The 12,444-nt window shown below is 40.8% G+C and overlaps 1 protein-coding gene across 1 annotated transcript; it reads right to left on the bottom strand.

Annotated features, from left to right (window-relative positions):
• Window positions 1-6,868: 6,868 nt before the first annotated feature.
• LOC132367804 (interferon alpha-1-like) lies at window positions 6,869-7,438 on the bottom strand. Its single transcript, XM_059926397.1, has one exon. The coding sequence runs from the start codon at window positions 7,436-7,438 to the stop codon at window positions 6,869-6,871; it is 570 nt and encodes a 189-aa protein (XP_059782380.1).
• Window positions 7,439-12,444: the final 5,006 nt, after the last annotated feature.

Here is a 12,444-nt window from a genome sequence, read left to right as displayed (position 1 = left end):
CCTAAGGAGGAAACAAGTTTGCAGCTGGCCATGAGTAACCTTTGTCCCCTCCAAGACTCCACAGGCTGCTGTGGTATCAGCGTCACCCATGCTGGGGACACTGCTAGTGGCCAGGCATTTTTGCAATAACCCTGTGCTCTCAGCATCCACTTCATCTTTTCATGCTCTGAAAAGGAGAAACACTTGCCTCAGTGCAGCTCATCTGTATTGTTCCATGTCCTGAGGACCTGCTGCTGTTCCAGTGAACGCTTTCAACATCTCTGCTGCTGACTTTCCACTCCACGTTTTCTGTACTTTGGGCTTTTTGAGCAAATGAGATCCTGAACAAGGTAAGCTCCTCCTAGTGCAATCAGCACATGGAAGTGTCCAAATAGAGGCACAGGTGAGCTCCCAGATTCTCTACCAGTTCAGTGTTGGGCAGGGTTCCCTCTATTTACTGTGTTTCTCTGAGAAGCTGGACAGTCTGGACCTGCATTCCTTGGCAGCTGAAGAGGGTAGAGTCGTGGCTACCTTCACACCCTCACTCCCTGTGCTCACAGGATCCAGCTGTTTCAAGCTGGCGCTGCACTGAGATCACCTGTCACAGCTCCAGGGGACCATGGATCCCTGTGCCCCTTCTCCAGTCACGCTGTCGAGGGACCTATGTGTGCTGTGTTAAGCCCTCCCTAAGTGCAAGATACTCTGCTAAGTGCTTTCAAATTTTGTAGTTCATTTAATACTCACAATAACAACTGTAAGAATACTTTTATCTTACTTTATATTTGAGGAAACTGAGGTTCAGGGAAGTTAGGTGGTTTCCTCAGGATCTCATTGACGTCCTGGCAGAATCCTTTATCATATATTATAAATAATTAAGTTTCATCTTGTGCGGTTCTCAAAACCTTTGCTTTCTTCTTCAATGCTTTCTGAAGATCCTTTTTCCCTGGTTCACTCCTAACTGCATTAGCCACTCCATCTCTGTGCCCTTTGCAGGCTCCCCTTCTCTTTCTCAGCCTTAAAAGTTGAAGGTCCTCCCTCATAAGTGTCAGGTCATCTCATTCTACACCCTTCTCTTAAGGAACGACATGACATACGTTACCATACCCTGATTTGCACAGTAATATCTCCAAGATGTACACTGTTGCAGATTCCAGAACCACATATGCATCTATGAATGGGAACTGTTTTTAGATATTTATCAGATACTTTATAGACTACATCTGCTTTTCCCCTTCTTGACAGTCCTCACTCAAGCTTCTGGTGAGAGAATCCCTTGTCCTCTATTTCTCATTGTAACATGAAACATAATTGAAATTCATGAAGTGTGATTACTGTTTCTATATCTTTCTTTTCCAGACTGAAAGCTCCAAGAAAGTTCCAAGGCTTTGTATTTGCTTTTTTTTAACCTGTGTATTCTCAGAACTATCACCAAATCTGACAGAGAAATATGCCGTTTTAAAATATAACCGATTGGAAAAAAAAAATGAATGAGTGGCTTGAATTCATCATCCATTTTTCAATATGGGTTGCAAATTTAGCTATTTCTTTTTGCAAGAATAGACATCCAAGATGTCTTCTGAGGAATTATTTCATAAATTAAACAAAAAATAATTTGATATAAGATAAAGGTGAACAGGGACTTCCCCGGTGGTCCAGTGGGTAAGACTCCACACTCCCAGTGCAGGAGGCCCGTGTTCTATCCCTGGTCAGGGAACTAGATCCCACGTGCATGCTGCAACTAAGAGTGCACATGCTGCAACTAAGAAGTCCGCATGCTGCAACAAAGTTTCCCGCATGCAGAAATGAAGATCCTGCGTGCCGCAACTAAGACCCAGCACAGACAAAATAAATAAATACATATTTTTAAAAAAAGATAAAGGTGAACATATTTTGTTATTATTGAATATATTATAAAGTTGAACACGATATTATATGAACAAAACAATTTTAAATACCACACATAGTATTCTGAGATAAAGTAGATGAATGAATATCTGAATACATTACAGACCTTAGCACATTAATTAGTGTTATTTTAAACTCCTGGTCTGAAAATTCCAAAATCTCTATTATTACTGGCTCTAGTTCTAATGCTTGCTCTGTCTCTTGCAGCTGTGTTTCTCATCTTTTAGTATGACTTGCAAGTTTCTGTTGAAAGTTGAACATGATGTACCGGGTAAAATGAACTGAAGTACATTGGCCTTTAGGGTGAGGATTTACACTTACCTTGCTAGGATTTGGACTGTGTTTATGGTTTGCCATAGCTGTAGGTGTTAGAGGCTAAAATTTCCTCTTGTGTCCATGCTTTTCTCTCCCCTGTTGTCTTTGGGTTTCCCTAGAGGCTTCTTCTTAAAGTCTGACCCTGCAGTTCTCTTCTGTTGTAATCCCCTGTTATACAGGAACCCTGTTGATGTGATGGTAAGTATGGGGGAGGGGGAGCGCTCTATAATCCTATGATTATGTATCAGTTTTTGGTGAGTCTGTGCCTCTGGGCTGTGACCTTCACAAGTGTTTCTCAGATTTTTACCACCCTATTTGGTGAGGCAAGGAAGTTAGAGGGATTTGGAGTTAAAGGTATTTCCCTTCCCTCAGGTGGGTTAGGCTCTGGTAAAATAGTTTCCCTTGAGGTCAGATCTTTGTTAAAGAGAATACACTACTCAGAGTATTTCAAGATGACTACTTTTCTCTCCTTCTGCTAGAAAAAAACAGGAGATATTTCTCTGATTTTCACAGTGAGAACCTGGTGGGATTCCTACAGGTAAAACTCACAAAAGTGTGGGGCTCCACTAATTCTGGACCCCTGGGGTTTTGAACTCTCAAGCTCATCCACTAGGATCCTCCAGCAATTCTTCAATTACAGTTTAAGTGTTCCTACCAAAACTCGTTCCACCTGCAGCCTTCTGCCCCAGGTAACCTGGGATTCTCTGAATCTTCCTTTCTCTCAAGCTTTCAGGGAGTTGTTTGCCCTGTGACCTCAATTTTTGATGGATTTAAGAAGAGTTGTTGTTTTTCAATACATTCTGCATTTTGTTGTTGTGAGGTCAAGAATGATGACTTCCAGGTGGGTTACATGTTGAACCAGAAACCAAAAGTTCCCCCAATATGTGAATACATTCACAACATCAGTATAGCTCTCTCTTTAAGAGTAATGCCCATAGAGACATACATTTTAACAATAATTTTGAACAATTTAACTCAATGCATTTCATGACTAAAACAGAAATAAGAGTCCTGAAAAGGACTGAACATATGGGTACATGACTTAGTGTATAAGGTACAGAGAATCATTTCCAGGTCCCTTTCCTTACTTATTTTCTTTCAATTTTTTTTTTTATAAATATATTTACTTATTTACTTATTTTTATTTTTGGCTGCATTGGCTCTTGGTTGCTGGGCGCGGGCTTTCTCTAGTTGTGGTGAGCGGGAGCTACTCTTTGTTGCGGTGAGCGGGCTTCTCATTGTGGTGGCTTCTCTTGTTGCAGAACACAGGCTCTAGGCACACGTGCTTCAGTAGTTGTGGCATGTGGGCTCTGTGGTTGTGGCTGGTGGGCTCTAGAGCGCAGGCTCAGTAGTTGTGGCGCACAGGCTTAGTTGCTCCACGTCATGTGGGGTCTTCCCCGACCGGGGCTCGAACCCGTGTCCCCTGCATTAGCAGGAGGATTCTTAACCATTGTGACACCAAGGAAGCCCTTCTTTCAAATTTTTGATGAAAAGAACGATCTCATGATTTCTACTCTGACAACTTCCCAGAGTTCCTCTATTTCTTCTCTTCAGATTGAGAGGGATTCCCTGGAAGTAAATTGTTCATGGCCAGCGTAGGGCCCTCCATTTCCAAGACAGTCTTCCTCCCCCATCACCTGTACCAAACTGGTGTCCAGGTCTTCCAGCTGCCGATAGAGTCCAGTGGAAGTTTGTGCAGGAGGGTCGTGTTTCAGGAGCGCTGTGTGTGGAAGAGGTTGAAGATCAGCTGGGACATCTTGTGAAACTTGCCGCCATCTGCCATCTCCCAGAGATGTCCTTCAGTCGGAATAACAGGGAAATCCTTCTCACTTGACTCAGGAGCAGCAGGTCTTCCTGTGAACCAGTCCATGGCTCTGAGGCAGATCCCAACCCAGCCCAGGGGTCAGATGCTGATGCAGCTAACAACCAGGAGGGCCAGCACAGGTAGTGGGCATTAGAAGCCTTGGGGATCCTAGCAGCCTGAATGAGGTGTGTGTCTGTGTGAGTTTCTCTGAGGGGTTTTCTATATAAGTCTCTCAAATTCAGAACTCAGTAGTTATCACTTTCGGAATGTTCCTGTACACTTTTAATCTTTTTTTTCCTTCACGTATGCTCTAGACTAGAAGACATCGATAATTTATATCATTCTTTCGTTTTTCTTAGTTTACATTGAATTTGCCCTAAGAAACTTCAGATGTTTCAGTATAAGTGGATTCAAATCTTTCCAAAGACGAAAGTCTTTTTGTTAAACTCAAACTTATGTCTACAGTGCTTTCTTGCTAACAACAGCACTTCACCTCTGCTCCTGGGCTCTGTTTCTGCCCTCTTTATTTTGCATGTCAGCCAAGCTGCCTTGTTCTTCTGGATTGGTCTTCTTGAAAATGGATTTATTAGACCTGTTTGACAAGTAACATCTTGTCTACATCTTGTGCACCATTGTATCATTAGCACAAAGTTCATAATAATGTCTCAAGATAATTAGTAACAAATAATATTCTCGTTTTTTTCCATCAGACTTCACATCAGAAGCTTCTATTAACCTCCCATCAGAACCTTATATTAAAGCAATTTATAAGCATCATTAGATCATTCAGTACATTTTTACTGAGCCTCTTGATTCACCATTCCCATGTCACAGTGAAGATGCAGGGTGGTGAAGATGTAAGGCATATGATGCTAGAGAAAAGTTTCCTTCTTTTCACTGCTGATTTCAGAGTCTTAATTTTATATGTTCTTTTTTCAGTCAGGATTGTTCTGGGCAAGGGTTGTCTTGCTGCTTCTGAACTACTTTCTGTCTCATTTTGAAATAGGAACCAAAACAGAGAAGTAAAAATGGAAGCATAAAGGGGTCCATACCACTATTTTCCATAATTTTCAATATGTCATTGTTTTCTTTCTCTATTCACCTTTCTTAGAAAGCTGTCATTGGCTTTGGATGCACTGAGGTAAATGGAAAACAAATGCAAAACTGACTATGATGAGAGTGAAAGAAGTAAAGTGACTCCCCAGGTGAAAAAATGACAGTGGGATTTCCTCTCTTCTCTTATTACCCTCCACTGACTCCAGTATGGTTCCGGCTGATTTATTCCACCAAACCAGCTCTCACTAAAGTCAGTTCCATCTGTTTCCCATGTAGTGGATGACTTCAATCTACAGAGCAGCTTACTGAAAATCAACATAACATTAATCAAGATGATGATAAATTTTCCTTGTAATTACATACGTCATGATTTAAACTAAATAAAATGTTAAACATGAATATGAGTTGTCAATACATCAAATCTATGTGACATCTTCAGAGGCAAAAATGTTTCAAAAAAGGACAACCACGCAGAGAATAAAATGATCTACCTTCTACTCTAGGTCCCACCCTATGTCTCTCCTCCAGTTCAGATGGCAAATATCTCAAACCTATTTTCTATATATATTGTCATTATCTTCTCTTATTCATCCTTCCACCCTCTCCACAATGGTTTCTGCTGATTAATTCTCCCAAACATGCTCTCACTGAGGTGGCCAATACTGTCTCTTTTCCCAAGTAGGGGGTAGTTTCTGTCTACAATTTAAATGAATGCATTGAGTCTTCTAAGCAGTTTCAGCCTTTTACACATGGTCTTCTTACCGTTCTCTCTCTCGTCCTGTTAATATATGGCCATTCCACTCCGCTTTCCTTTGCTGCTCTCTTCCCTCCTATTTAAGGTTAAGGTCATAGGACTCAACTTCAAGTCCTTTTCTCATTGTATTCTCTCTTCCATTTGAACACTTCTTCTGTTCCCATGCTTTACACTTCATGGAATTACTTGTAAATTGCCAAGTGCAATATCCAGTGGACATTTGCAGTTAGATACCTACCAGTGAACGGTAGAGAACATCTACGACTTTTGTTTTTATATCCTCACATGGCTTGATCCACCTTCGGCTGAGAGAATTTCATTTTTCGCCCTTCTTCTCACTATAGCATTAAACCTAACTTATATTAATTTATAATATTAGTTACTATTAGTTTAAACATAATTAATATTTAATTTTCAATTAACTGATTATTGTTTTTAGGTTCCTTTCCCTACAAAAATCAAGAGACAAAAAAGCAGGATTGGATTCATTATGGTCACCACTATATCCTGAGGGCAACATACAACCTGGCTTAGACGATGTTTATATTTACTTCTAACTGGAGTATCATAATGACTCTAACTAGCGTATCATATTATTTACATAATGATGTAAATGAATTGCACCATTCTTTAATCAGGTTGCACATTCAGGCACGGTGTTTCTTTTTTAAGAATAAACAAATATAAAAAGTTTTCTATGATGAAAATTTATTTAAAGCACAAAGCAAAAAATAAATAGACTAAATACAAAGAACGTGTTTTTTCTCTTAACCACAATTTAAAGGTGCACATAATATTATACAAACAAAAAATAAGTTAAAACTTTATAAATAGTTAAATAAATAAATTTTTAAATAGATAAATAAATCATCTGTAAGGAACTAGTGCCTGCGGAGTTGAATATGATGTTGCTTAATATTCCTGAAAACATTTGACAGATTGATTCAATTCAGGGCATGACGAGAGCAGAAATGAAGTCTTTGACACGGCAGCACAGGTGGAAGTGTGGTCTTGTTAGGCAGTGAGAATCATTTCCGTGTTGAAGCAGGTGTGTGTCATTCCTTCCTCCTGAGTCTTTCTTGCAAGTTTGTTGATGAAGAGAAAGATCTCATGACTTCAGCTCTGACAATCTCCCAGGCACAAGGGCTGTATTTCTTCTCTTGCAGATAGACAGTGATTCTGTGGAAGTATTTCCTCACAGCCAAGATGGAGTCCTCCTTCAGCAGGGGAGTCCCTTCCAGCCCCGCCTCCTGCATCAGACAGGCTTGCAGGTCAGTGAGCTGCTGAGAAAGTGCAGTGCAGAACTTGTCCAGGAGGGGCTCATCCCAAGCGGCAGCCGAGCCCTCCGTGCTGAAGAGCCGGAAGGTCTGCTGGATCGTCTCATGGACGACAGCGATGGCTTGAGCCTTCTGGAACTGGTTGCCTCCAAACGCCTCCTGGGGGAATCCAAAGTCATTTCTGTCCTTCAGGCAGGAGAAGGGGGAGATTCTCCTCATTTGTTGCAGGAGCATCAGGGCCCTCGTGTTAGCCAGGCTGTGGGTCTGAGGCAGGTCGCAGCCCAGAGAGCAGCTGGAGTTGCAGCTGAGCAGCACCAGGACCAGGAGGAAGGACAAGGTTGGGGCCATTGGGGACCTTGTAGATGCTGCTGGCCTGGCTGAGGTGGGGACTCTGTGAATCCTCCTCTCTAGGTTCTCTGAAGACCTTCCTTCAGGCCTGGGTCTTAAATAGGGACATATTCATTTCCATTTTCTGAATGTTTCTTCTTACTTTCTACTTCTGTTTTTGCTTTTCAATTTGCACTCTCCAGATAGGTTAGGGCAGCGTTTCTCAACCACTGTTTTTCATCCTTGCCTCCCCTTCTCCGGCCCACAGAGCCTTTTTAGATATTATTTTTCCATATGGCCCCCATATGAAATTTTGATACACAGATATACTGTGTCCATCGATATGTACTCCATGCATATCTTTACTTTATAAATAGAAAAAGAAAGGGAAAAGTTTATTCTTTTTATTCGATGCAGGGGTGAGTATGACAAAAAAAATTCAGGCTAAAGATTAACTGTAAAAGCTACTGAAATTAATTTAACATTTTGGTTAATTGTGCAGAATGACTTTTAAGGCAATACATTTACTTAATAAATAGGAATGTATCAAATTACATATTCAATAAAAATTTATACAAATACTTCCTAAGAATACCAATGTATAGATATATTTAAAAATCTATCAAAACTGCTAAAACCATTGAAAATTTAAATGATTTTCTTAACATTTATTTTTAGGTAATTATTAGTTTTGATTCATATCATAAAATGATTTCTAACTTCACTAGCTGCTAGATATTCATCTAGATATTGTCAACAACTTTTTCTCTTTAGGACTAGACATAATTATTGATCTCCTAGGTAACTTTTTTAGAATTAAGTAATAAAATACAACCTATTTGTGCTTAATTCCCGATGCCCACATCACACTGAGGCTCAAACATAAGCAAAATCCACAAGACAGACAAGGACAGCTCGTAAGTAAGCAAAGGCCACCTCTCACATTATGACTTTGAGTTCAAGCATATGATGGAGAGAAAGTCCTCTAATGAAACATCAAGCCACCAGAGCTTGTAGCACTGATCCTGCATATTGTGTATCTTCCATGCACTCAATGTCAATGCCTCTCATCTCATACACAAGAAAACCCAAAGAGAACAATGCATACAAAGGAATGAGATTTTGCTGGATAGAGTTGAGCTTTGGAGTGCCACCCACCATTGTAGTAGCTGAGATTTGTTCGCACCCCTAAGAACTAATGTTTGCACCCATGGGAGCAATCTGCTCCCCAATGAGAATGCATGATCCAGGAATCATCATCAATTTGAATCTTTCTCTGTATTTTTGCACTGAACTTCAGATTCCCCAAAGGACTGTCCAAGGTTCCAATCCAAGCCTATTCTTTTCAAACAAAAGAAAACCATCTTTGTAATTAATTGAGAACTGGATAAATATTGATTGGTATCATGGAAAGAATTAACTTTCAACTCTGATCATGAATTCTTTTATTTTGCAGTGGATGTTCTGTGGCCTCAGCCCTCTCCAATTCCGATCTTTCAATAAATAATAGGTATGTGACCATCTTTGGCAAATCAGCTCTGTAGCAACTGGGCTCTGTCGTATTCTCTGTGGTATCCTCGGCACCAGGCCCAGTGTAATCACGCCACAAGTCATTTTAACCAAAGCAGTTTCTCAGATGTTTTCCTTCTAATGGAAGGCAGTTACGAATGACCAAGCTATTTTCATTTATCACGGTCATATTTGCCATGATTATAATAGACAGTGGATAGTAGGTCCACTCTATTCCTACTGGTATCAGTCATGCCTACTGAGTTTGTTGCTAAAACCACTAGGGTTCTCTTCCCTTTAAGGTGCATATGGCCCTGGGGATTCAAGTTGTAAGAGCAGCACAATTTTCAGCCTTTGCCCGGCACTCTATTAAACTCAGGAGGATGGCCTCGTCGCTAATTTGTCCTCTACTAGGTCATGACAGAATATAACCAGCTTGGTGTCACATACAGAGCCACGTATCTGAACTCAGACTCTCCCTGATTCACACAGGTCACAGCAACCAGACAATTAACCGCGTTACACTTCGGTGGATCTTTACAGATGTGGCAATGACTACCTATATACTGAGATTCTTTGGAGACTCCTCACAAAGACTGATGAATGATCATTTTCATCCTGTGTCTTCATTCCCTTCCAAGGGACGATGGGGTCCATTTCAGTTTGATTTCCAAATTTTGACAATAATTAAAGCATTACTGCAGGTTGAAAATCAAGAGTTTGGATTCTGAGTCCTCGGTCAGCTCTTTTGGCCTGATGAATTGCTCATTCTTCTTTATTTACATGAATATATTCTCTCTTCTGGATGCCAAGACATGTAGCCTTCAATGCCCTTTCTGCTCTGAATGTTTCCGTCCCCACAAAATTCGTATTTGGAAGTGCTAACCCCCAAAGTGATGGTATCAGGTGTCGGGCCCTTTAGGACTTGATTAGGGTGTGAAGATGGAGGCCTCACGAATGGAATTAGTGCCCTTATCAAAGAGGTCAGAGATAAATGCCTCCCTCTCCTGCTGTATGATGATACAAGGAGAACTCTGCAGTGTGAGACGTGAAACAGGCTCTCACCATAACTGGACCACGCTGACAGCCAGACCTTGGATTTACAGACCCTGGAACTGTGAGCAATACATTTCTGCTCTTTCCAAACTACCCAGTCTATGCTCTTTTGTTGAAGAAGCCCAAATAGTAAGACATGACCTGACTTACTGTGTCCTCAGAATACGTCCCAGGAGTCTGTAAAATACCTAAAGCGAGAGACACCATCTTACCCAACCCCGTGTCCTAGACAGCTAGTCCAGTCCCTATCATTTCCAGAGCTCAATCCATACTCATGAAGGGACCAGTGATGATAGTAATAGGAGAAGGAACAATACCAACATATATTAGATAGATATGATATGAGAGGACGATAATCTACAGAGACTTTGTAAATTCTTCATGGTTCTACAAGGGAAGTGATAATGGAATATTGTGTGAGATATTTTTTTAAAGATCATTTGCAGGAATATTTTCTTCTTCAAGTTTGCATTTTCAATACTTAGAAGAGCAGGATGAGAATCACGGGCCTGGACACAAATGGAAGAGTCGCTCTCCCCTTTTTCTTTAGTCATCCTCAAGTACTTGCAAGGAGCTGCCTGATCATACTTTTCTCGTCTCCCTCAGGCAATAAGGAAACAACTTGTGTCTAAGTTTGTGGATATTTTCCTCACAGGCTACCTTTGGGCATCAACTTGATTGCTTCTTTCAAACAGTCTATGATGCTGTGAACTCTGAGTGACATCCGTGTCATCTTCCCCAAGCTGAACTTGTGGAATAAGAATTTGGCTCTGACTGTGGGTGTGTTGTTTTTTAGCTTTCTTTATTTCAGCAAATGAACAATAAAAATACATGAAATCATAATACCACTGAGTCTGAGAATAAACATCGAAACTTGACTGTTTTCTTTCTGTTAAGGCAGAACTAGAGGATGAGATTTTTTTAAACCTTTTATTTCATACTGGAGTATATCTGACTAACAATGCTGTGCTAGCCTCAGGTGTACAGCAAAGTGATTCAGCCACACGCATACATGCATCCATTCTTTCTCAAACTCCCCTCCCATCTAGGTTGCCACATAATACTGAGCAGAGTTCCCTGTGCTACACAGTAGGTCCCTGTTGGCCATCCATCCCAAATATAGCAGTGTGTTTATGTCAATCCCAAACTCCCCAACTATCCCTCCCCCACACCCTTCTCCCCGGTAACCGTAAGTTTGTTCTGTTAGTCTGTGAGTCCGTTTCTGTTTTGTAAATAAGTTCATTTGTATCATTTTTTTTAGATTCCACATATACACGATATTTCTCTTTCTTTGTGGGTCAGATTGTTTTTTAATGAAGTGTGTGCAAGCAGGAACATTAGTTGTTCCTCTCCACCCACACCCAGAACTTCATTAGGACAAATAGTGTAAAGATGAAAAGTGGTCTTATGCACTGAACTTGTCTCCTCATCCATTAATCATCCAATAATTTCCCAACGTCTTTGCAGTGAGATTTCCACAAGGATAAATCCAGGCCATGTAATGTGAGCAGAAGTGCTCTTGCCCTGTATAGTCCTGGCCCTTGAAAACCTCCCATGTGACGCACCAGACTTTTTACCTTTACCACTGAGTGGAATAGACTCAAGTACTGCAGAAAAATTTGGAGTCACCTGTTGATGATGGAAAAATCCACAAAACAGGGGGTACCCATGTCCCCGAATCACTCTTTGGAGAGCAACTTAGAACATCCATCTGATCAGGAATGCCTGCCTTGTGTTCTTATACCAGGGAAAGATAAGACTCTATTATGATCAAATTCCTGACAGCATTCTGTTTACCTGTTACAGCAGTCAACATTAAGTTAACTGACAAATATCTCTTAACACCACACTATCCAAAAAACCTTTCTATACTTCATATGTTGGAAATAGCAAATACCCCTCCCAAAACTTAAAGTGATCTTTTAAATTACATTATAAAATTATTCATACAAGAAAAGAGATTGGGGCTTCCCTGGTGGCACAGTGGTTGAGAATCTGCCTGCTAATGCAGGGAACAGGGGTTCGAGCCCTGGTCTGGGAAGATCCCACATGCCGTGGAGAAACTAGGCCGGTGAGCCACAATTGCTAAGCCTGCGCGTCTGGAGCCCGTGCTCCGCAGTGGGAGAGGCCGCGATAATGAGAGGCCCGCGCACCGCAATGATGAGTGGCCCCCACTTGCTGCAACTAGAGAGAAAGCCCTCGCACAGAAACGAAGACCCAACACAGCCATAAATAAATAAATTCATTTAATTAAATAAATATTTAAAAAAGAAAAAAAGAAAAGAGATTGTGTTCTTCTGTCAAAACCTTTTTTAAGATCATGATTTTCATTTCAGACATTTTTCAGCCTGTGAGGAAACACAAGTCGAGGTTGCTTTGGACTTGAACACTAATGTAATTGAATGAAAAGTGTCACGAGTATAAAAAATATTCTGTATTTGTTGACATTTCTCTGAGGAGTC

The sequence above is a fragment of the Balaenoptera ricei genome, chromosome 6, assembly GCF_028023285.1.
Source record: "Balaenoptera ricei isolate mBalRic1 chromosome 6, mBalRic1.hap2, whole genome shotgun sequence".
Taxonomy (NCBI): Eukaryota; Metazoa; Chordata; class Mammalia; order Artiodactyla; family Balaenopteridae; genus Balaenoptera; species Balaenoptera ricei.
This window is presented reverse-complemented; position numbering and strand designations above follow the sequence as displayed.

Excerpts from the sequence above, each read along its gene's own strand:
- LOC132367804 (XM_059926397.1), bottom strand. The coding sequence starts at position 7,438 with ATGGCCCCAACCTTGTCCTTCCTCCTGGTCCTGGTGCTGCTCAGCTGC.